Consider the following 27,564-nt stretch of genomic DNA (forward strand, 5'->3'; position numbering starts at 1 on the left):
TGAGCGTGAAGTTAGCCTCAGATTCGAACCCAGTCTTGGCTTTAAATGCTCTCTTCATGTATGATGTCAAACTAATGATGAAATAAATTGTGTTAATTGCTAAGCATTTAATCTGATTCAAATAATATCTTAGCTTGAACTTTTTTTCATTTTTATTTTTTTTAATTTGTATTATTTTGTTTATTTATAAATATGTATATATAATATTTGATTTAACTTTAATTTGTTATTCTGGTGATCACAAAATATGTAGTGATGTATATTACAGTATACAGTATATTAGTTTTTCAACGGGTTTATCCAGGTCTACGATTTTGAATATATACTTGATATTTTGAGAAAATACCAAAAATATTATTCAAATAAATTGTTGGAACTTATTTGCTTTGTACTATGATGATCGATCGGGAGAATTTATTTTCACGCAACAAAATGTGATGGTAAGAGCTCTGAATCTGAAACTGGGTTTTGAATCTGAAGCAGAATACGTGGCTCAATATGAGGCTAAATCTAAGGCTACCTACACGCTCGTGATTACACAATACTTTAAGTGTCAATACCCCCTATCTTTCTTTGAAAGATGCACAACTAGTATATTGAAGCACGGTTACGAGAAGAATTCTTCTAGTAACTGTGATTGAAGATACTGTAAAGGGGTTAATTATTCACTGGGTTTTAATTTGGTTTTTTTCGCTGACTGAAAAATGCGCTAAATTAAAACCCAGTGAATATGTAAAATTGTGCTTAGAACACATTATCTAAATGATAAAACTGTGAATTTAAAACCCACTGAATATGCCTGAAATGGTAAATCAGTGAAATTTAAACCCAGTGAAAATTAGTCATTTTACAGTAGTCGCGAAAACCATGGGAAAACAGTGGCGGCGACACCGAGGGAAGAGGGGTGGTCGCCCCCCCCCCCCGAAACAATCAAGCTGAAACCCTGTTGTGTCAGCAAAATTTGCTCCTCAAAATGCAGGAAATGGCGTTTCAGAGGGTCTAGATTTCAGATTTCGCCCCCTCATGCAACATTTCGTGCCGCCGCCTCTGCAATGCATTAACATAAAACTAATAATGTAAATACAATATTTGCATGAACACGAAGAAACCAAATGCATCCATCCCAACTCTACAATATTCAAATGACAATAACAGACAAAACCTCAATTAAGCACGTTGCACAATTTATCTGCATGGCATTACCAACAACGCACACAAAACATGTGATTTGAACTTATTATATTTTATTTACTTTTTAAAAATTCTTTTTAACTTGTTATATTTTATTTTTCTGTATTGATTAATATTCCTATTGCTATATACTGAAAGAACTGTATATTTCTAAAGATGCAATAAACAATTATTATTAATAATAATCTTTAAATATCCACTATTTTATAATGTGATTTCTATTCTGGGTTTCTGCAAATTCCAGTATTAGTCAAAACTGAGCCATTCCATACTTCCTGGCTAGTACATGATAAAGTTTGCAATCTCTCATGCATATAGCCCTATGCCTAGACTGGCGCAGTCAGGGCGATTAATTTGTTTTTGTAGTTTAAATAAAATAAAAAAAATTGCAAAATGGAGGTATTAGCGCGAAATCCCCTGTAACTGCGAAATGGTGATTTCGCGCTAACACCTCCATTTTGCGATTTTATTTTATTTATTTAAACACAGTCCCTCAAGTGTTGAGGGACTGTGATTTAAACTATAAAACTACAAAAACAAATTAATCGCTCCGAATGCGCCAGTCTACCCTATGCCCTATGCCCTATATACAATACTTTCGATGTTCAAACCGCAAAGAACTCTGGGAAAGAGAATGACAGCGTGTTTATATGACAAAGATGACCTTTATTTGACACGTGTCTCTAATCGCACACTTCTTTCATTTGCGCTGATGTACTTTTAATTTGCATATTGCAAATGGAAGAGTTGGTGTAATCGCCGATCATGAAGAATTTACTTGTATAGCTAATGCATATGTAAGTGGATTACACAATTGTGTCTTCCTATTAAACAATTCTCAGTATTTTCGGTTGAACTCTAATCAGACCATTTTTCTTTATTCTTCAACATGAATGTGACTTGAAAACGCTAATATTCTCTCAAATCAAAGTGGCATTCAAAAAGTATATTTGGCTACATGAAAAAAGAAATAAATTTAAATCTAAATTGCCTGGTAAAATGATCTCTGTAGTTGTTACCGGTGACATCATAGTCATCACTTGGCTGACCATATGCATTCGAAGTTATTTTACTGGTATACTTCATGGGAGTCGGACATAGCTTGTACGAGTTCACCTACAGCAAAATTACTTCCGAGTTACGGTGAATCCGTCGACAACGTACGGCACAATAACTGTAGCCAACCACGTCAGTATAGATAATGCGCACAATGAAGCATTTCTGTCTTTTGTGTACTTGTTTCATTCGAGCATTAATAGTTTACATTTCTGGGCTATGTGAAATGTCATAATAATATACATATATACTAGTATAAACTTGTTGAAATATATAGCTAATATGTCAGCTCCTTTTCAGAAACAATTAGTATATATCGAATTTGACAACGTATGTAGACCAACATAATAATCTAAACTGACCTAAAATTTGACACACATTGTGCGCCTGCCTAGGCCAGACTTTTATTATCCCTTGTTTCGCGAACCCGCCGAATGAACAGGAGCCGAAAATGAAATAAAAATATAATTTTATTTCAGCGTAATTTCCGGCGCCCGCCGACTTGTAAGCGCAAAAAAATCTTCATTTTTTTACCGCCCGCCGCATAGCAAATCCAAGTTGCATTTTCGTGGGAGTATCATGATCAAAGTACCGAAGTCTAGCGCAGATGAGAAACAAGGCCGGGTTATACATGGAATAATTTTTATTTCATTTCTTCTCTCCGATCAATGATCTCACTTACAATTCCTTGAGAATCACACAAATCTAATGGAAAAAAAGAATAAATTTTATTTTTTTCCGCCCTCCTCAAAAAAATTGCTTTATAAAAACTCGCGAAACAAGGAATACAAAAGTCTGGCCCTACTGTGAAAAAAACGAGCAATAAACTTCAGTTTATGGCGCCATTACACTTACAGCGTTCTTTGTGAATGGTTGCCAGTGCCCCATGGGCAAAAATTAACCCCAAATTGCAAACTTTATCAGGTCATAGTTCAAACATTGGACAGGAAAAGCTTCTAAACTGAGATAACGTGGGCCGCCTCATATTGCGTACCGGACAATGAAACAAATACTAGTACACATCCTATGTTATACGATAGAGTTGTCTACGTTATAAACTAAGCACATTCTGGCGATTACAAATTTATAACATGTAAATCTCGGTAATAAATGAGTTGTCTGAGGTGTACCCAAGCTTCCTCCGTCCGTTTTTCCGCTTCGAAGCCGAAAATAGACTCCAGCACTTTTGTCAAGAAAGATATGGTTGCATCACAGAGACTGTGGTCGGATGCTGAAGTAACGAATGAAATGAACACAAAACGTTGTTGGTTGACGCATATTTATATCCTGCAACTGGTTTCTTCTTGCAATAATTCATCGACCTGAAAACATAACTGATTTTCGACTCCATATTTGCCGTCCATGTGCACGAAGACTCATAATAAATATCATATAAGCATGCAATAGAATCAGACACATATGTATATCGTCTGCCATGTTTGGGTAGAAAAAACAGATCGATGCACGAGGACACAATTTCGGAAATAATATAGCCGTTCTACTGAGTCGGTGTAATCAAATAACTTGTTTGAAAGTACACACGATATATCATTCTCAACGTACCTATAACACCTACATTTTCAGCATCTTTAAAAAAGTACAACGATGTTTTTTAATACTTTATATATTTCACTAGACACTCCCTCCGGTCTAATGGTTTTTGTTCAACCAAATGCTGCATTGCCTTTGCGAAATGCCGATCAACTAAATCAACTAAGAGTGATAATAGCAAGTCACTGTCGCATACTATTCTATACTATGCTATAGTTCGCAAAATCTGTTCTAAACTTTTTGGATTTCGACATTCCCATGATGTATCCTTGAAATTTGAATTTCTTGGTGTTTCTGTTTCTGGCAAATGCCATTGACCTAATTTTAAAGGGCGGTGGTCGCCGCGCCGCGTCCCGTTCGATATGGGACTCACAGCGACGTATACAACGCGTGTAAAATACATTGCTTATTTACATGAAATTCGAACACAAGCTGCGCGACGACCACCTCGCTTTAAATTGCGTTTCTGTGAGTGGCGTTATGATATCGCCGTTTGGCTTTTCTTATTCTCGAATATGTTGGCTTCGTATCCGTATTTACATTTTTGCGAAACTCTATTGCGCTTTTTCACAAACCTTGCTCAAACCACCGGTATACACTTTAACTTTAACACCAAAAAATGTGCTAGAAATTTGTTATTTTCAGAAAAGAAAAAAAACTTAATGTAAAAAATAGAAATACGGATTTAAACCTCATGAACTTTGCTTCAAAACAGTGTAAAGTTTTTGATCGCATGAATAACTGTAGAGATGACATTTAAAATTCACGTTATTCACGTTAGTTAATTATCAGCCCAGCTGATTTTCAGAATCACGCGACACTAAAACAAACACAATGTTCACAAAATATTAATACTAAAAAAGTACAAGTCAAGGGCTTTCCAAGCATATATAGATTGTATGGTTTCTTGTAAAATTTATTTGTTTAAAAGTATGTTTTACTGTTCTACTACATGCACTAAGCACATTGGAAACATGTTAACATGTTGGGTTCAGTGTGGCCATAATGTGAACGATTATAATTCGTGATTGTCAGTGTATTTTGTGTTGTCTTGAATTGCTTTTAAAATCCAGGTTTTAGAAATAGAAAACATTGAATGGCGCTTTAAAATTGTGTTCTTTGGTTCTTTTGCCCATTTATTGAATAAAACATCTAATGACACGTACAATATTTTGGACTTTAAATATTGCCAAGCCAGTTTACCAATGTCTTTATTTTAAGGCGTTATGGTGGGCTTCTACCGAATCTCCAGAGAACAAGTATCCTCACCATAACGCCTTAAAATAAAGACATTGGTAAACTGGCTTGGCAATATTTTCCACTAATGCCTACTACTGCCTGGCGCCGTGACACTAATTTAAGGAGGTTATTGGTGCATACGGGTGAAAGGGGAGACCCTGAGAAATATGGTTCTGTCCCGTGTAATCGTCCTAGGTGTAATACTTGTCCTTTTATTACAGACACTAATCGTATATTTGGTCCCAAGGGAGATGTTGAGGTCAAATATCCGTTCAGTTGTATCACTATGAATGTTGTATATTGCATTTCATGTATTAGATGCGGGAAACTTTATATTGGTTCTACAGTTCGTCGACTGGGTGATCGGTTTGCTGAGCATCTACGGCAAACTAGACAGAAAAATCGTTATTATCCGGTTTCACTTCATTTTAATTCTAGTGGACATAATATTACAGATATGTCTATTTCTGGTGTATGTGTTGTCAATGGCGACGAAAATCAGCTCAGGCGTGTCGAGGAGGAAACTATATTCCGCCTTGGAACTAAAGAACCCCATGGTATTAACAAACAGTTCAACTCATTTGTTGAGCTCACTACCTAAGGCGCGTTATTTGTTCTATTGTGGAATTTTTTGTGATTCTAACTTATAGTTCATGCGCGTTCTTACGTTCCTATGTTCTACCTGTACGTTATCACACTTGCTTCTATGCTATCGATAAAGAGCCATTGCTCGAAACGTCTAGCTATTTTTAATAGTTATTTAGGACTACGATTACCTAATATTATCTTCAATATATCATACTTATCAGTCCGAGCAGCGTTTATTTATTTATAAACTACTATTACGATTTTTCTATTTGCTGCTATCTTACTAATGTCATCGGGTAAGAATTTCCATCAACGCCATGCACATCGTTTGTTTGTGGAGAGTACTAGGGGTCTGCCGGAAAATGTAAGAACTGTCGCGGTCAGATTTTGCAAGGCGACTTTTGGGAAGACTAGATGTACCAGCCACATATTTTTCATTGATGCTTGCCTTCGGAAAAAAGTGATTCCTGTTGGATTTAGACTTAACTTCAGAGCGGCAAGTAGCAGACGTGAGTGTATCTAACGCTTTTCTACGACACTGTAATCAACGCCTTAATAGGTGTTCGCGCAGCCTGATGAATTCTACTATTCGGGACAATGTTTTTAAATGTAAGCTTCACCATAAACAGCGTCTCGATTCATTGGATTCATTATATTACCTGTGCCGACCAACCCAGATAAGTGCAATTTTTACGGCTGTTCATTCTCTGAATATGCGTTTATACCATGCTTTGCGGAGACGCAAATTAATGAAATTGAACAGACTCTGTGCAGGTAAGTTTGAAGAAAAGGGTGAGTACAGGTTGCCTTTTGCTGAGCGCGAAAATGTTCGCCGGGTGGTCACTATCCCTGAGGACCCCCCTCTTAGTGTATCCGAACGTAGCGTATTGAGTCGGGGACTGAATTTCATTCCGGTTAAATCTAGAGTAAATGAATTTCAGGTGAAACGCGACGCTGACAGTTTTTTTCGCCGACTTAGACTGAAGGAGTACCATGCGCAGGACGCTGATCGCGATCGCGATGAAGCTAGCCAGGACATGGATACTATTCACAACGCTCGTTTATTTGGAGCACCACCATCTGTGTCCTATTGGACACCACCACCTGGTCGTAATGATACTCTGGATCATTATATAAGTGTGTGTAGACGAGAAATACATACTATTAAGTTTAATAATCAGAAATGGCAAAATAGCAATATAACTCGTCAGGAACGTGACGCTCTTAATTCTCTTAAGTCACGACGTGATGAGATTGTTATTAAGCCAGCTGACAAGGGTGGAGCAGTGGTGGTTTGGCGTAGAGATTTGTATCTGGTTGAGGCAGAGAGGCAGTTATCGGATACAGACTCCTACCGGGCACTTGATGTGGATCTTACGAATGAAATACAACGGGAAATAGGTGATGTGGTTAATGGCTATATTGCTAAAGGTGATTTGCCGATAGAGGCCAAAAATCTTATAGTGCGCAGACCACGGACATCAGTCTTTTATCTATTACCTAAGATTCACAAGGTAAACAACCCTGGTAGACCCATTGTCTCAGCATGTAATTGTCCGACTGAGCACATAGCTCGATACTTGGATTCAATGTTGAGACCTATTGTTGCGTCACAGCCTACGTATGTTCAGGATACAAATGATGCACTTAGGAAACTAGAGTTATTTCGTTTCACACCGGATATACCCAGATTTTTGTTTTCTATGGATGTAAAATCCCTTTATACATCTATCCCGCACACTGATGGACTGTTGGCTTTACAGCATTTTCTGAATAAAAGGACAGTTAAGGATCCTCCTACGTTTGTGTTGGTGCGCTTAGCGGAATTAGTTTTGAACGGGAATTGCTTTTCTTTTAATGGTAAACATTATATACAGAAACGAGGTGTGGCTATGGGCAGTTGTTTTGGTCCGAGCTATGCATGTTTATTCATGTCATATCAAGAGGAGTTAATTTTTTCGTCCTTTCAAGGCACTAAACCTGAATTTTATGTCAGGTACATTGATGATGGATTTGGTGCCATGTCTGGCAGTCGGGATGAGTTATTACAGTTCATTGACTTTGTGAAGAACTTTAATCCCGCCATACAATACACACATGAGATATCAGAAATAACACTACCATTTCTCGATATTTCTACTAAGGTAGATGGTGATCGCATTTCTACATCTATCTACACAAAACCTACTGATTCACATTGTTATTTACAGTATGAATCATCACATCCTACTAGAATGAAGGACTCCATACCTTACTCGCAGTTACTCCGGGTACGTCGTATTTGCAGCGATGATACTGATTTCCGTAACCAGGCGAGGATTTTATGTGATTATTTCAGAAAACGGGGTTATCCTCGTAATGTCACTGGGAAAGCATTGGCCAAGGTTGTGTCAATGTCAAGAACTGATTGTATTGGTTCTACGGTTTCCCGTGACAATCAGGATCGTGTAATTTTGGCACTTACGTACCATCCTTTAAATGTCAGGATTAAAAACATTATGTACAAACATTTTCACATTTTACAGACCAGTGAGGAGACAAGTTCTACGTTTCCACTAATGCCTACTACTGCCTGGCGCCGTGACACTAATTTAAGGAGGTTATTGGTGCATACGGGTGAAAGGGGAGACCCTGAGAAATATGGTTCTGTCCCGTGTAATCGTCCTAGGTGTAATACTTGTCCTTTTATTACAGACACTAATCGTATATTTGGTCCCAAGGGAGATGTTGAGGTCAAATATCCGTTCAGTTGTATCACTATGAATGTTGTATATTGCATTTCATGTATTAGATGCGGGAAACTTTATATTGGTTCTACAGTTCGTCGACTGGGTGATCGGTTTGCTGAGCATCTACGGCAAACTAGACAGAAAAATCGTTATTATCCGGTTTCACTTCATTTTAATTCTAGTGGACATAATATTACAGATATGTCTATTTCTGGTGTATGTGTTGTCAATGGCGACGAAAATCAGCTCAGGCGTGTCGAGGAGGAAACTATATTCCGCCTTGGAACTAAAGAACCCCATGGTATTAACAAACAGTTCAACTCATTTGTTGAGCTCACTACCTAAGGCGCGTTATTTGTTCTATTGTGGAATTTTTTGTGATTCTAACTTATAGTTCATGCGCGTTCTTACGTTCCTATGTTCTACCTGTACGTTATCACACTTGCTTCTATGCTATCGATAAAGAGCCATTGCTCGAAACGTCTAGCTATTTTTAATAGTTATTTAGGACTACGATTACCTAATATTATCTTCAATATATCATACTTATCAGTCCGAGCAGCGTTTATTTATTTATAAACTACTATTAAGTATCCTCGGGGGCGGACATCCGGGCATTTTCTACCGCCTGGCAACCTTCGCGGTGAAAACAAAGACCAAAAACTCACAGAAAACGGTACTTTGCGATGGTTGTTGAGAGTGCCCTGAACAGTGTAACAAGATTAGCCCTACGTGTGTAACATATATGAATTTGGTTGTTCAGGATTACTTCAAAGTTGAGTTTGTGTTGTTTTCTCGAGTTTTCACCGGCTCCACAGGCGTTCCACAGCAGCGCGCACAAAGCCCATAGAAATACGTGATACAGTGGTGCGCGTCTTAGCAACGTAGAACGTCTGTGACGTAGCTCCGCCCCCGAGGATACGGTTATCTCTGTGGGTTGGTGGGCGACATTGAGCACCCCATACAATAAAACAAAACAACGCAAACAGCTGTCGGCAGGAAGCGTAATTCATTTCAACTTGCGAGGTTATGGTGTATGCGGTGTTACGTGTTTTTCCTTATGGTAAGTCCCTCTATGGGCCGTCGTAAGTGTATAATAACTAATACCGTTGAGGGCAATGTAACAAATAGGAACGGTAACTATATACATGCGACAGGACCTGGAAATCGATTCTAGGCTAACTTAGATCATGCATGGAGGTTACCTCCATGGATCATGGTATAACTACACTCAAGTGGTTTCCTAGGAGATTTCGTATGAGAGTAATGACCTTCATTCCATAATAATAATTAAAGTGCACATAACATAGTGGTGTTTGTGCATGGATTAGACCACATCACAGCGCACCGCCACGTTTATTGTTTTAGTGATTATCGCCGGCGACCTGTGGATTACTAATCAGTTGGATCGAATTATCTCTAATCAGTTGATAGATAGCGACTAAGCCAGTCATAATCACTTTATAGAAGGACTGACTCAGGAAATATGTTTTGTCTTCTATTACCTTTCATATATCCATATTTAGTTAATTTTAATTTTAGTCCAATTTTATTTAGTGAAATTAATCGTCAGGTGAGAATGATCTTTGTAAAGAAATGTTTAAATATGCTGAATAAGTTTCTCAACGTATTCTATGAAAATGTTCCCAATTATTGTAGAATACAAGTGTCAAAGTAGCGATGTCGATAGTATCAAAGAAAATAGCATGACAGCGATGTTTAACTTATACACAATGTTATACTTTGTGACGATAATATCAGAGAAAAATGTACTTCCCTAAGTCTAATAGTTTGTTGGAGTTAGACTTTCCTTTACACAATTTCATGTTTCTCGATATTATTGTCTAAGTTCGTCTATGTTATGCACTTCCTAAGTAATGGCCTCAGATTTACTATGTTTAACTTAGACAGACTGTAAGCTTTTTAGACGATGTTATATCGGAGAAAAGTGCACTTCTTTACAATAATGACCTGACAGGGAGGTCAAACCATAGAACTAAAAATTTACTTTTAGTTCCATGCTTAGACATAGTGTTAAATTTGTAGACTATAATATCGCTAATATTAAAGAAAAACGTACTTTCCCAACTGACTAGTGCCCAGTTAGAATTTTTGACCATACTGTTATTTAGACGGTGATGTCTATATACAGGTGTATCTAACTTAGACACACTTTCAAATTAGCGATAATATCGGATAACGAAAATAGTGCAATAACTCGCCTCACTCAGACACATACTTTGCAATACAATGAGGCAAATAATTTGTGTTTTCACTAACAACCAATACTAGCGTAGCGGGACAAGCATTAACTAAACTAGTACTTATAACTGGTCTGACTTGAAGAATGCCAGATAGTATTTATTAACTCATAACAACCTACTGGAAGAAGTTAAAGGTTACAAAAGAAAATTACAAATAAAAAATAATCAAATTACAATGGCCAATAGTTAAAAGCACAACTAAAAACAGACTAAATTGAAATTAGTATCGGAGATATATAAATATATATATGATAAAATAAAATAAAGTGAAACACCCACAAAAAACTGAATATAAAAACAAAAACCCAATGAACACATAATAGATATATATGAAAAAAGTCAATGACTAAGTATATAGGTGCTGCCGCTGTCTAATAACAAAGCTGTTTTTAGTAATTGTTAAGTTATTATTTGACATTATTTTTATGAATTTATTTTCAGGTGTCAGATTTGTAAAGTCAGCAATAATGTTTTCAGATTCTTTATATAAAATGCCGGACGTTTCGGTCCTGACGTTTCGGCCTGCACGTTTCGGCTCCGAAAGTTTCAGCCCGGTAATTGCATTATTTAAATAGTTAAATATTTCTGTAAACAACTGAATGCCGACATCACGTACTAGTAATAGACTATGTATTAATTATTTATGTAAACATCTGTTAGGATGCGTGTCTCGGTAAACATTTAATACAAATGGAATTGGCATACTGCTGGCGTTGGGGGTGATCGTAATTTGCACAAAATTACATATTCGTTCAAAGACGATTCCATGGATTGGGGTTTTCTGTAATGTTTTTTTCTTAACAAATTTTCCCGATTTATACAGCATTGTCAGGATTTGGTATGAATATGAACACTGAAATAAAACAATATATATTCAGACTAAAACTGCACTATGATATAACCATACAACTTCCTGTGTCACTTACACTGCCACTGGTAACGGGCCAGGAAAAAAACAAGATGGCCGACATTGCTAGTTGGGGAAAAAATGTCTGCAAACTTGGAGAAAATGAATATCTATCGAATATATATTCGCTTTATTGAATAGTTTGGGTTTAATGAATATTCACGAGGTATGTAGATTAATCAAAGTTTGACAGAACTTGATCAATATTGAGATAGAATGAAACACTATACGTCGGACGATGAACAACTTCCAATTTTTTAAATGTATATGTTCGATACAACCGTTAAATTTTGAATATGTATTGCATTTTCGTCAACATTTGAGAAAAAAATTACGATATATTCTATATAATACTTATTGCACTTTTATGTTTTATATTACATCTAAATTCTCAATTACAATTAATAAAGCAGTTACAATCAAATAATAATATAAGGTAGTAGACACACGTATTGTTGTGTGTTTTTCACTGTCGGCTTAATTTTGATAGAATAAATTGCAATATCTTCTAATCGACTTTTCACTGGAAACTCGTGTATTCATTTGATCGGGCTATACACATCTATATACTGTGGTATATTACACACAATAACATTTTCAGTCATGCAACTTTCGAAACTCGACTTTTCACTAAGTAGGTCACAAATAGAACCTTTCCGTGTAAATCTTGATGAAAATTGACAGCATAGCATATTTTAGTGAAATGAAGTAAGCTCACCAAGGTTTTTAGATCAAATCGTTTCAAGAATATCTCTGACCCCTGTAAGCACCATAAATGCTTTGGATTCGTAAAGTTCATGATAAATCTAGTTCTCAAACCACAATGAGTCTGATCCAACAGAATCCTGAAATCAAATTTAGAAGTTATTCCTATAGTACAGTATCATCATAGTGACCTTGAGTGATTAACACAATGCAATTTATGTTTGATTTCGCGATTAAAAACTACGACCTTAGGTGCAGGGTAGCTTCAGGGTTTCAATATTTAAGGAATAGTTGCCAAGCCAACGAATTCTTGCATTTATCATGGTGATCACAACAATAAATGAGAGGTGTTCTACATAAAATACAAAGTGTGAATGTAAATTTAAAATGGAGGGGAATTCTAAAAACAAACAATAAAAATGACATTATTATTGCTCAGACTAGTAATACAGTCTGATATTATTGGAGAACGAAAACATAACTCCGGAAATACGTCCACTTGGACTGATGGATATACTTTACTGCCAGTGGGTGTGAACTTTACTACGTACATATGAAAACGATGACAACCCGGCAATGATTGCATTTATTGTATTGGTTTTATGGCATACAGGTCATACAGGCGTATACATACTCACGTTACTATCGGCTACGGATTTTTTTTTTATTTCAAGCGCAGACACTAATACAATAAATTGAAACAGTTTCATACATAAATAATTGTGTGAACTATCCTTCTGTAATATATAACTAGTATCAGTAGTGATCGTATCCTAAGATGTTCTTGTGAACAGTTCCATTGTAGTTCTTAGGAGGTATGGCTATCCGTGGAAATATACAGTACTTGCATATTTCATCACTTTACATGTGTTTCACACTGTCTATATTTTTTACGTATGTATATATAGTCATTCTACTATTTTAACTTGCGTTTCTGTGGTCATTCATTAAAAAATCATTCATGGTGTTTTTCCGCTGGTACACACACCCTCATTTCAGCAGACCCAACCCCTCCGTGCGAAAATTGACTAGCCTGTTATGAGAATTCACCAGATAAACATTACGCCAGGGTCGACTATATATAGAGAGACGTGACAACGTCAATGTTGTTAATTTGAGAAACTCGTCTTGAACACCGGAACTCCTCAAAGACATGGGAACTTGACCTCTATGCTCATCTAAATATCCCGAGCACGGACGAAGCCACGCTAACTACTTTGATGTGTACACAGGTAGTTTTTTAAATTTTATTATTAACTTTGGACAACGAGGAGACGACACCATGACAGTCACTTCGAAGCGTACTCTGAAATATTCGATTGACGAGATTCTACGTAAAGACTGTGGGAACGATTCGGATATCACCCGAGAACCGTTCGGGACCCACCAACGAGACAGTGGTGCCAGACGCCAATCCAATGCAATATCCAGTACACACACCGCTTGTAGGCAAACTCACGTGCCAGCGATGGTCGAATCGACGATGATACCAGCACACCAACAACCAACAGCAGCTTACTGGCCGTATCATCAACTTTATCAAAACTACTCCCTGCAACCTAATAAATTGACTCCAACTCCGTTAGATTATCGTTTACTATACTCAACATTCCTGTCACATTCACAGCTTGCCTTCCAAAATTCAGGTAAGTTCATAGCGATGACATTAATACTAGTAAGTACACTGACGAGATTAGCTCACCGTGTCCTTTCTCCCAATCACCCTGTCCCGAGTTTTTAACATCAATTTGGAATACTGTCCTACATTTGGCAGTGAACTAATATCCAGTTTTTTTACTATAATTATTACTTTTTACTCTTGTCGTCCGTTTAAAGGTTTATGCTACTACAGTGTCCTCAGGCAAATTTTGTATTTCTTGTATGAGATGAACCATCCATTATTGTAAATATTAATCATTTTTAGTGACCTTACTGTTGTACTTTCCAAGTCAGTTTTGTGCCAATAATTAAATATATTTTAACGAAAAAAACGACAAATTATCCGCATTGTTAGAGGAAAACACATCATGTACGATCATTGAGTTGTAGGATACTTGAAATCATTGAAATATCTCTCGTTGAAAGCAGAAATAATTTACCGCACCTAATCTCACCACAGAACTCGTTAATGGACAAGTCGTCGTTTTAGAGACATCGTTTAATCCCGTTCTGGTGGGAAGTCTTAAATATGTTCAATCACCAGTCAGATGATTCGAAATACGTGGAACAAGTCCTCATTTGGACTTTATTTTTTGATTACGGTTTATTTATTTTTCTATAAATTACTGCTGTGAGTCTTTTGTGTTGAGTGTGTCGTAACATATACCTGCGGTGATTTACAGGCTACTAACTATATCAGTCTATTAATTGCTTTATAGTCACCGTTTACGAGTCTCATAACAATATACTACGTTTAACGTGCTTAAAAAAATGCTTGTGTAGGAAAATTGACACACAAACAATCATTTAACGATGATTGTTATTCGGACACGTTCTATGGAGAAAGGTGGGCTACAAGTCATCCGTGAATGGCAAAGTGTGCCATAACAACTCACATTTAGATCGCTCTCTTTGGTTTTTCACGCAGTTTCCATAGAAACCAAAGCGATTTTCTAATTATTGATGTTGGAAATATGTGAATTCCTATTAACCGAATCCGTTGCCGCGACAACGCGGTACTTTTTCGAAATACGCGATTTGCTTTAAAATTGAGTATAAAGCTATTAATATCTTAACTTAGACATTTATGACAGGAAAGATCAGTCGATAACTGCAGTGGACTCGTTGAACGTCACAATGTCCACATATACGGACTGGCTTTCTCATCATATGCTGATGGTGTACATGTATGTGGAGGAGTCAAGTTACATACACCATACCCATTCTGTTGTATAACTCAATCTGTGTTATGCTGCCGTGCAAATACCACCAATGACTCATACCCCACCCATACTGTAAATTTAATTTTGATATAAATGATAAAATCAATTCAGTTCTACTCTCCGGACACACTTTTAGCCCTGGAAATACTTAATAACATCCAAAAGAGCACCGACTCGTATGTTAAGTTTCGAAGTTACATAATCGCCAGTAATCGGATCTAAATACTAGTAGCATCTTTAAAATATCCCGCATCTCGGCAATACAATCTACATTGCGCCCGGGAACCACGGGAAAGGATACATCCACGTGATTCATCATTCGTTATCATCTCTCATAAGTTTTCTGTTATAACAATTCATGAAGGTAAGGTGTCACTGGCTCGGCGATTCTGTGTGCATCTTGCTTTGAAGTGTCACAAATGACAAATATATGTCGAGTACGCTTTTGAATTTCTCTCCAACTTGAAGTCATACAGTGTCTAACTTTCAGTATGCCAAAGGGTAAGACAATTCAGAGGAAGACGTTTACGACGTGTATTTTCCGATTGTAAATTGTAATAAAGATGCTACATAGCAACCATTATCTTCGCTAATTAGAGAAGCAATCTTGCACTGCTAAGCAACAAGTTGAAGCGCGATGTTAGTCGGTTCGTGTGTACACACAACTATCATATTATAATTAGTCGTGAAATTGTCTGAAACGCAGTAACATGATGGCCATCTACAAATACAAACGATCCGAGCATTTCAAAGTCAATATGGTTGGTTGATAAAAACTTGACATTGTATCTTAACGACTTGTGTACACTATGTACCGACAGTATACTTAAGATTTAGACAAAAGATTAAGTGATGGTCTTTGTTTGGGGTAAAATTAACTCATCACGTACTTTTGCATTTACTGCTCAAACCCTGGATTAGTCGACCCTCTAATAAGTAGACTCTGCGTTGATCGCGATAACGGAATTTCTTCGCGTGATTTATCGTAAAACAGTAAGACGTTGTTTCTTATTTCAATTTTCGAACTAATTTTGACTGTGACTACGTCGGCATGGAGGACTGTTGTCTGACCTTTAACCCCGACAGCTATCGTTATTTTTCAATATTTGCACTTGAACTGAAGTAACTTTAACGTAGTTCGGTATAGATAATGTACAAAGTGACAAGGGTATAGGTTAATGGGTTGTGTTACCTTTGGTGATAGCGTGAAAAACAAGTTAATTAGTTTGCCTTTTACGCATTCCAGTTGTCAAGTTTGTAAATCGTAATAGATATACGCGACGACCATGATCTGTTTTTCGCTCTAGCCGGTGTAACTAAAAGCAGTTTTGAGCGAGAGAGTTGATATTGATATTTTGGAAATATTGTTCATGTCTTATTTTTAACCATTTACCCTATTTCACTGTTAGATCAACAAATCGCACGTCGTCGTATTAGTCCATTATCCCCAGCATCTTACACTGGCTGTTATGGTCTTGTACCGAATCAAACACACTTTATCAATGGACCACACTATTCTCATACCTTCAATGATTCAACGGACAAAAGCGACCACGAACCTCAGAAACGGCACCCAACGCAAGCAATATCTCCATGCGATAGAGACAAACATGCCAAACTTGGAAAACCTGATACGGACATTTCAAACACAAAAGTCTTACATATTGAAGACGATAGTGTTGACGATAAAGAGGTTGAATACGACTCCGCCTCAGAAGACGAGGAACATGCACGACGCAGAGAAACTGTCTGTAAAATAGAGAACGAAACAGAGGAAACAGACGGCGACTTAGAGGAAAGTCACGACGACAATAACAATGATTTCACACTAGAAACAGGTAACGTGTTCTCAATTTGGGTTGATAAAATATCAGTGTTTTAGATGACATACTGTAAAACCATTTATTTTCACTGGCATTTAATTTCACTATTTTGATGTTTGAGTCCTTTTAAGTTCACAAAATTAATTTGGCAGCGCAACAATGTGCTCTATTGTTATTCCACGTGTAATAAATTTAGCGGATTTAGTAAGTATCAGCGAAGATAGCGAAATTAAAACCCAGTAAATAATTAATGTATTTTAATACAGTCCGCTGAGCAATTTATCTTATTTGAAGTTTGATCACCTGTTGGCGTCCTACCTATTATGGCGATGACGCTGGTCATAGAGGGCGTTTGGTCACTATCATGGCGAGATGTGCGTTTTACATGCAGTTGCAGTTGTTATATTCTAATTATCCCGGCGACAGTTAAATGGTCACATTTCAGGCTGACATTTAACGCTTACACAAAACATTTTAGCCGATTGAAAGTTTTAGGAAGACGGCATTTCAAGCATATTTATCACAGTAACACATTCGGTAACGGCTGTATACTACGGTAGTACACTGTAAACTGCGTGTAGACGGGTCATTCAATTTACATTTCCCACGAAGCACTGAGTGTAATCTACTGTCGTATAGATTAAAACACCAGGCCGGAAACACGACTACTAGTATAGTGAATACTGTTACTCCCTTCTGAATATACCGGTACTTGTAGCCTCATAAACCAAACAATATGTCCGGTCCATGTATTGCTTCGTTCAGACATTTTTCACTGTTTCAATAATATATTCAGTATGTTGGAAAATATGAAAATATATATATCTAGAAGCCCAAGTGAATCTCGCCTATAAATATGATATGCAATAAAACATGTCTGAAAAAAATGAAAATTGATTAGTCTACTGAGCAGTGTACTAGTAGCTTTAAGGAGAATCATAGTATTATTCTCTAATATAATAATAATATATCACAGGTACTGCCCTAACATTGGTAAGTTCATTTTATCTCGTTGGACTCACTGTATTGCCCATACCCATGTATAGGCCATGACGGTTGATACTAACATATGATTTCGCTTTTCCCGTGTTATCGCCATCATTAGCGAGATAATATCATTTAATACATGTACATGGGATAATATTATTTCCCTGGGGATGGTCAATACTTGGAATCATTGAAATGTTATAATTTCATCCGTTATTGTACTTGGCTTCTATCAAGAATTATCCCTAACTGGCTGTTATAAACCTCGGCTTTTGGCTTCGGTCAGTAGCAGCCAGTTGGTGACGATAATTGTTGATATCAGTCCCAGGCGAGGCCAATAACTATATATTAATATTCCTAGGTGGTAAAATAACGGGGGAAATAATAATATCCCTGAAAGGTCTCAAAAACAAGGAAGATAGTATTATACTCAAGATGAGAAGCGTTCACATGGAAATCTTTAACAAAGAATACTTCATTGTCGGAATGGTGATGAGTAGTATAACTTTTGACCTTTATTCCGACACCGTATTCTTTCCAAATAATTACTTACATTACTAATTACTTATATGATGTGGCAACACGACTCCGAATGTTGCCGATGTAACTCCACTTTCGTGTTTCGCGAATGCTCTTCAACATGCCCCGCTCTTTTGTTCTATATTTCAGATTCGAAATACAAAAAACCTAAAAGAAGAGCGAGAACCACGTTTTCACCAGAACAGTTACGAGAACTAGAGAACGTTTTTAAAATCACGCATTACCCAGATGTTCATACACGTGACAAATTAGCACGTGCAACTGATTTACCCGAACAGAGAGTGCAGGTATGACGCCATCAATCCATAGTGTCTTCATATAGTCTTACTAGTATGTTGGGGGTGATCTACAGAACGGATTAAATATAAGGATGAATACATTTTTACTAGACAATGTTCGTCGCAATCACTTTAACCTTAATCCCTACATTAATATCACGCGTTTATCATGTTCATAGTAAATCCAAGTCAATAATATCACAAACACATCGCATAAATTGCAACCCCCGTCGATAATATCGCATGTACACTGCCTACGCATCCCACATACACTGCAAACCCGTCGATAATACCGCACGTATCCCACATACACAGCAAACCCCGTCGATAATATCGCACGCATCCCACATACACTTACCCCGGCCCACACACACTACAAACCCTGTCGATAATATCGTACGTACTCCCCCACACACTGCAAACCCGTAGATAATATCGCACTTATCCCACATACACTACAAACCCTGTCGATAACATTGCACGTAAACCACATAATTACGCTGCCACCCTAGTCGATAATATCGCACGCCCCCACACTGCAAACCCGTCGATAATATCGCACGCCCCCCCCCCCCACACTGCAAACCCGTCGATAATATCGCACTTACCCCACATACACTACAAACCCTGTCGATAACATTGCACGTAAACCACATACGCCGCCATCCTCGTCGATAATATCGCACATACACACTGACATACACCGAATACACTGCAAACCCCATATACATAACTCAACCCTCGACGAAATTACAAATCGGTTCGTATCTGAACTATTCAATTTGATAAAATCCTATGTAGGTAGAAGCTTGGCTCATATGATCACTGTACACCGACAGTAGTATTCAAACACACAAAGCGTCCAAAGTTTCATCTACTAATTTTAATGAGATCGGGCCATCTCCCATCGCATTCCCAAACATCTGTATCTCTGAGCTGGTTCTCAAATCGTAGTCGTCAATTTACGTGACGTTCGTTTTATTCGCCGGTCGTCATACCCTATCACCTATCCCATATCGTTTCGCACCCATGCAAACCCGGACAAACCTGCTATTATTTTAGATAGTCTTTAAAACTGTTTTTTTTTTTCAGATATGGTTTCAAAATCGGAGAGCCAAATGGAGGAAATATGAAAAATTGGGCAATTTTGGTGGTCTGCAAGACTTGACGGAAACTGAAATGGTTCCAGCCCCGAGATCATCGGCGGCATCAACTCATCATCATGGCTACAATGTAAGTTGCCTATTTATTGCGCCGCCACAACGATATACAACCAGCGCACCACTGAGAATGCGCGGGTCTAAATAAATGTACACAGACAAAGAAGAGCAGTGATTTAGAGTGTGATATTTTCTTTCTGATTCAGGAAATTAACTTTGATGACAGTCCTCAGCCAGACGTGGTCAGTAATGAATATAGTCAAATGGTATCAGCGGCTGGAATAACGATACCTGTGCCTCCTGTCATCCCGGCGATATCGCCCCCAGCGGTCAATATAAATGAAACACCCGGGGGAAATCGTGTAAGACGTTCAAGTATTGCCACGTTGAGATGGAAAGCCAAAGAACACGAAGCGGAGATCGAAAAACAATACTTCCGGTGAAATGACATCGTCGCAGGAAATAAACAGACACGGAAATTGTGCAGTGAACATTAACAACACAGACAATCGCTCGAAGCGGTGACTTGCGTTCGTATTCTTTCATGCATAACCACATTACAAATGGCGTTGTTTCCTTTGAGATTAATGTACATGTATAATAATATATAAATCATAGTGTTACATTGAATTCCTTCCTCGTCGGTCAATGTGAGAGCGCCACCACACGATATACCATCCAGGTAAATAAAACAGGGTTACGTTTATTATAGTACGTTTGCCTTCATTGATTGTTTATTATAGTATATTTGCTTTTATTGGTTATCCCAAACCTACATTGTCCTGCCTATGATGAGAAGTAATTTTTGTTTCAAAGTTTATATAGTAATTTTACAAACTTAAATACAATTTGTTACATTTTAATGATCAAGTGGTACTCTGCAATAACAAAATAAAACTGAATCACATAAATAAATATATTCTCTATTGTTTGTGCATACGTACAGGTAAGAATACACAAATCAGCCATTGTAACTATGCTTACTCAGTTCAGTTACAGTGTACATGTTAGTTCTATGGCTATAATACAGTACCAACAAGAATTCATAAAGTGCAGATTAAAGAATAACGGGAATTATTATACATCAGGCACCGTAACGCCATAAGTTACAGCGTCCGTAATTTTGTGGTATTGCACTGGGTATTTTCATCCTACCATAATAGAAAACGCGAATTACAAATATGGAACGATTACGCGTGTAAGCGTCCTCTAAAAATAAAAAAACAAACATGGCTGCCCCCAGGATTTAACCGGGCCCCTCACAAAGAAATTCGCTAAATCTGTTCTAAACGTGTTGGATTTCGGCATTTTCATGATGTATTCCTGGAAGAAAAAGATGTTTAATAATAAGGTTATTACGAGGATATTGCAAACTATGCACTCAGACAGTACAGCGGTAGTATCGACCGACGCGCAGTACTATTACAGAGTAGTATTACACACGCAGTACGTATTTACTATAATTAGACGTAGTCTTTACCTTGCCGTTTATTCGGTGTTATTTGCTTACTTTACTTCCTATGTCGACAGCAACTATGAGTTTAAAATTATTTCTCACTTCGTGTGTTGGGTTTGGAGCACGGCGATGGGCGCAACTCAAGCGACCTTTACAGGCTAGTGTAGCGGTCCATGAGACACAATAGCATTCAACTATGTTCTGTAGTTATGTAATTACATATTCATTTTTAATAATTTGGTAATTTTTGTGCCAATTATGTGGATTTTTTTATTTGTGCACGCTCTGCTGGTGAATTGAATTATTCCTGGCATAATAATTTCATTTTTCTAGAAAGTACTATTGTTTACATAAAACATCATTACGTTTTGTCAAAATGAAACGTTCTGCTGCGTAAATCTCCTGTTTTTGTAAAATATGTTTGTGTTTGGCGAAAGTTTCTGGCGTGTAATATCTTTTCTAACACTGCACGATTCAATCGTTGTTTACATAATACGTGTACGTACGATATTTATACTTAATTAAATTCGAGCCATCATCATGGATGAGAATAAAAGTGCAATTTTTTGTGTAATTTCAACAATATTGAATATTTATTCGCGTCCTGTTATTTTTATCAGTCAGTATTGTATATGTAGCGTTCAGAGTGTTCACTTTATATTGCGACTAACGTCGATAAGTCGAAAATAAACATTAACTTGGTCATTTCTAATGCGAGGATGTGAGCTGAGCAATTGAATTGCTGAATCACGTGGCGTTCCTGGGGCGCATGGGTTCGTCCCCAAACAGCTTGTAACCCCGACCTCAGAAATACTCTAAACTAAAAGAAATGTATTAAGTCTTTATTGTGTGTGAGTACATACAATAGTAGTGGTTTGAGGTTACATCACGCATTCCCCATGAGTTTAGTTTTACTCGGATTGCTGTGCGCGCGATAGTTTTTATTTCATTTGCGGATTCAGGTATATACAGTTTACGGCATTTTCGTACTGAACATATTGATTTTTGAAATCGTGGTGATCCAGGTTGTCTAGTAAAGATGGATAGAAAGCATTCATACGAGAATGTACAGTATATGTGAAACCCCTTATATCGCTAACAGCATGACTATAGAAACGCGACTACGGGCGAAACGTAGGTTTGTACATGGTTTGTATAACGCACGTACACAGGACTTCCGACGGAGCCAACACATGGCATGGCACCGTAATTATAAGAATCATTTTCTCGCTGTAGTAATTAATGGATGAACATCGTGGACCACGAACTCTTCAAATTTCTGAACTGGCAATAATAACGACTACACTACAACAATAAAACAAAGAACATTTATATTATTGGTTGAATATGTTTGGTTAGCAGGCCCTGGAATGCAGAGATTAGTGGGGGTAATCCCGCTGTTGTATCAAGGATCGCATAGGTCATGCTAGAACTAATCTTGCGCGGACATGTCTCGTCGATAAAGGAAGTCCCACAAGACCTACTACAAATCACTATATATCTTGTAACTATATTCTATAATCTACGTAATGAGTTTTGTGAATCTCGCGTAATTAACCACACACGCAGGTGAATTGCCTGACAACAGTAATGGTTTCAGCGGTTTATCTCTGAACTCCACGGACACCATGACAAAGCTTGCGGTAAACTTTGAATCCAGCGGATTAGCCTTGGTCAATACAATTAAATGAATGCCCAAACCACCCTGAATATGTGTGTTATATATGTTAACATATATCGTATTGTTCTCCGCGTCTCCTTTACTGACCGAATAATTCACATGTCCTTTGTGGTGAACCTGCTGAGCAAATACTGATCACCAAATATACAATAAGTCAATATATACAGCGAGTTTCAAAATTTGCAAAGTTATCGAAATATCACAGCCTTAATTGCTGAGCGGTGAATATCGTTCCGTATGTCGAAGGTCAGACATATTCTACAGCGCAATTCTTACAGCCTGTGTGGTGATTAACTCTTTTATATAAACGTTATGGGGGGCAATTGATAGTTAGATGTCACGAAAACAATACTATAGTGAGGCTCTGCACGCATTATTTACCTGCATGGTTGCTTACACAGTGTATCTATTAGTTTGTCTCGTCCTATTCGCGTTTGTCTATCTTTTAGATTTGTTTTCAATTGTTATCTTTTTTCGCTCCTTCTCGGAGATGCGTTAATACAATTATACAATGTACTTAGTCATTATCACATCAAAAGAACACGTAATCGTAGATGCTGTTCGATCCAATCTGATTGAAAAACCGATATAGGCATAAGATCCAACTTAATAACATCGGATTTTTATCAGATATCAGTCCAGTATGTGTTACCAATAGCATGCAGTGTGGCCAATCCAGCTTCATTTTTGTCAGAAAGTTAACTATGTGAAGATATTGTTTACTCATTTCAAAACCAAGAGTGTCTCTTTAATTTGTCAAACTTTTGAATAGAGCGCTCGTAGGTTCATTATAACCATGTTTACATTGCATCTACGTAAATTAGAAACCCGTTAAATCAGCTGACACGTGACGAATTGTTAACACGTGATTAATATACACAGACTAGCAAACTTACAACTCAACAGCGCAAGTGACGTGGAAAATGTGTGTGCTTAGATGAACCGATAACTAAGATAGCTCATTCAGCGATGCCTTCCAACGACTTACTGGGGCTGACAATACGATTAACAATAAAACGTATCAACATAGCTAAGTGAAGTATGTACATCCATCGGGAAGTTTGATCACATCTGACCCTAATAAATGTCAAACTCGAAATACACTCAAATCAAGGTGTTGAACTTCAGTCATTTCATTTGTCTGACTACAAGCCAGAAGAAAATGAAATTGGGTTTCGTATTGATATTTGGATTGTAGAATGTGATATATTTTGAGTTTATTACAGTACCATACATAATAGGACATAACGTTATAGAGTTATAAAGTCATTGTTTCTATGGAAACAATCTCGGATTCCTTTGTGCTGTCTGCACATTTGTTTATTTGGTGCAACCTTTCGTACTGCAAAATATCGAGAATATGTGCTGATTTACTTACGCCTTCTGTAATTTTTCATTTTAGTATAGAATAACACGATTTTCACGTTGAGACGAAGTGAGTGACCTGTGTTTAAATTGAAACCATAATTCTATTCATGTACTACAGTATGTTGTATAAACCTTTAACCAAACTCATTGTTTCTTTTATAACACGTCATGCTGTGACATTCACATGTCTGTAAAATAAGTTGCACCACTAAAACTAGAAAAATTGAAAGATGAACACAAAATTTAATGTAACAATCAATTCAAAAAGAATAAACCATTAAAAATTTGACAAACAATTATTTTCAATAATTTACCAACATAAAATTATGACTAAATAATATTAATGCATGCCATTCAATAATAACAGACATTTCACGCCGTAAAATTAACTAGCATTTAAAAACAAGCTTTCACTTGTTGGTTGCAGTTGTGTTAACTTCATTACAATTTATACTTACCGCTCAGTTACCTAGACCCTTCCAGCCGTGTTACGACTTCAATATGTTAAAATAACCCTCCCAAGATCAGCACTGAGTCTTTCAGATCACCTGATAAAATGTTTGTAGCAAGCCGTAATTACGACGAATAAAAACCCAACTGTGTCGACGCTGGCTGCCATTGGTTGAGCTTCTTGTGCTGCCAATCGCTTCTATAGTAGCCGGAGTATACTTGTTCATATACATAAAGCATTTTCATAAAACATTTAATTTAACGTAAGTATATTATGATGTAAACACTAATTAAGTAATTACTAGACATACATGTAATATGGCCTTTTATACGTTTTATGCTAATTAATTTCAATTCCATAGAGCTCGCAACGGATACCATTTCGATAAACCGTCGTAGTTACAGTAGGGACTAAGCATGAACATTGTAACAACGATTTACTCATTCGTCTTGGATGTGCATAGACTATAGAATCAATGTGCCGTGATAACACCTGTAATGCACAATTTCCAGAACAACCATTGGTACCGTCAAGAAAAATGATCAAATTTTCGATTCAATTAAGATTGCACGTTGGTTGGATGGGTGATGTTTGTATAAGACATCACAAAAGTCATCGAGAACGACGGACTGAAGCGCATTAAGACAATTTTAAGTACATTTTTTTCACTAGGACAAAGAACAAAGCCTGATTCCGAGCACATAATATTTATGAAAGAAAAAAAAATTAAATTGAAAATAATAAAATAATAGAAGAACCGTCAAAAAAAAGTTGTTTGAACTCGGCCTGGTCTCTCAGAAACACAAGATTACCCATAGGTATACGTGATATATTGCCATCTCTTTGAATGATAATAATCTAATATGTCACGAATGCCAACGTTTTTTTTAAAAATAGATGCACACATTCACGACATACACGGTAACATGCTAAATGCCCTGAAACACGCATCAGTACCGATATGGTAGCAATCATCGGCATGGTATATTAAACATCTCGGGTGTCATATGAGAGCAGCTTGCTAGTTACTTTAATACTATGTGCAGAACTAGAAATCACAGCCAGGAAGCGGCTCGAATGAACGTGTCTTAGCTCGTCATGACTGAACAGTTAACGATGTCGCAACAACCTATGCTCATATTCACTACATGAAATCTATATTCCACAAAAAGCCATAAATGAGAAGGAAATATATCGCCTATAGGGTATGATAAATGAGCATATGTAATTGTTTACCCGGGCCCGTGCGGCCATGGTGTGCGGGCTATGTAAATTAATCACGAAGCCAATCCCGGCGCGCGACGTTTTTTTCGTAGATTTCAAATGGAAAACAGTTTAATTGTATCAACTAGAAACATCATTGAAAATAATATTATAATAACACAACTAACGTTTTAATGTTCTCATCTAGACTTATCACCCACGCAATGGTAATGATAATTCATTTATATGAACTTTCATTTGTTTGGTGTATTGTGCTCTGTACATGTTTGTGATATAGTAATATAGTGTATGATATTATTCTATGACAGAGCCCGTGACCTCATGGCCCTGGCGTAAATGGGACATGAACGGTATGTGATGTGATGTCCTGCAAGGTATTGGGAATTCAGCATTTCTTATTATTGAAATATTCACATTTGTAATGTATATTATATTGAGTAAAGTATTAGCAGTATTACTGAATTGTTATAATTCATTCACTCATTTTGCGATGATTTGCTGAGATCATCTCTATATTAATACTAGCATTATGGAGGACGTATATTTAATATATTGATGAAGAACGTATTTGTGGTTTTGTGAAGGTTGTGGATTTGTAGGAAACAATAATGAGAATATTCAAGGAAGGGGGAACTTTAAAATGTTGTTGTTAGAAGGCATAATAGCCAATTATCTGTGAGTTATAAAAAAATTAAGAACATCTATCAATTTCACCTCTGGATTTTAACTATATAACTATAAACCCTAACTATAAAAAGTCAAGTGGGCTGGTCTTTGATTGCATGTAATATGACATTATTATATCATTAAAGGTCTTCGGATTTTTATATAAAGCCCGTGAAAAGGCGGAGAAACGACCGACAGAAATACAGCAGTACTATAAAAAGAAAACACGATATTCCTTGAACTACCTGGAGTTCGATGTCGGTCATTAGTTTTTTTGGATAGAGTACACCTGCCATTTTTATGCATGTAAGAACAATGGCAACACATTCCGAAACGTTCACCACTCGTATACACTGAACACGTGTGTGTTATAGCTGGTTATAGGACAACACGTGGTCACTTTTCCCAGTACAAAAAATCGTGCATGACTCGCTAAATGCCTTCTAAAATATGAACCCCCCCAAACATGGTATGGAGCGACAGAGTTTAAGTTAGATAATACCCTCGTAATTATACTCTTCAATCCCTGATAGAGAGACTGCGATATAACCTATTTAAATCCACTTAAAATCATACTAGAACACATAGGATATGTTGGTCAATACTGACCATTCGTTGCATTTTACCAACACCAGAATTTAAAAAAAAACCACGGCAATGTTGTATTTAATGCTTTCAGGTACGTACTATACATTTCGGTAGACTAGTCGCGAACACCATATATACATATTGCTTAACATGTATGAATTCAAATTATCTTTTTGGTGACGACATTGCCTACCTAGTTTGTAGATTCCAAACTTTAATTCGTGCAGTCT

At 37.0% G+C, this 27,564-nt stretch overlaps 1 protein-coding gene across 1 annotated transcript; it reads left to right on the forward strand.

Moving 5' to 3' along the window:
• Positions 1 to 13,344: 13,344 nt before the first annotated feature.
• Positions 13,345 to 20,626, forward strand: LOC100368782 (uncharacterized). The gene is made up of 5 exons (XM_002734858.4): positions 13,345 to 13,876; positions 16,522 to 16,950; positions 18,592 to 18,749; positions 19,833 to 19,973; positions 20,107 to 20,626. The coding sequence occupies exons 1-5, from the start codon at positions 13,513 to 13,515 to the stop codon at positions 20,341 to 20,343; spliced, it is 1,329 nt and encodes a 442-aa protein (XP_002734904.2). The 5' UTR covers positions 13,345 to 13,512; the 3' UTR covers positions 20,344 to 20,626.
• The last annotated feature ends 6,938 nt before the right edge of the window (positions 20,627 to 27,564 follow it).

Source organism: Saccoglossus kowalevskii, chromosome 1 (assembly GCF_978046115.1).
Source record: "Saccoglossus kowalevskii chromosome 1, keSacKowa6.1, whole genome shotgun sequence".
In the NCBI taxonomy this organism is placed as follows: Eukaryota; Metazoa; Hemichordata; class Enteropneusta; family Harrimaniidae; genus Saccoglossus; species Saccoglossus kowalevskii.

What these genes read in the sequence shown, in the direction of transcription:
- LOC100368782 (XM_002734858.4), top strand. Translation starts at nt 13,513, where the DNA reads ATGACAGTCACTTCGAAGCGTACTCTGAAATATTCGATTGACGAGATT. An exon ending in TGATTTCACACTAGAAACAG is followed by an intron (nt 16,951 to 18,591) that starts GTAACGTGTTCT and finishes TCTATATTTCAG; the next exon opens with ATTCGAAATACAAAAAACCT. An exon ending in TACCCGAACAGAGAGTGCAG is followed by an intron (nt 18,750 to 19,832) that starts GTATGACGCCAT and finishes TTTTTTTTTCAG; the next exon opens with ATATGGTTTCAAAATCGGAG.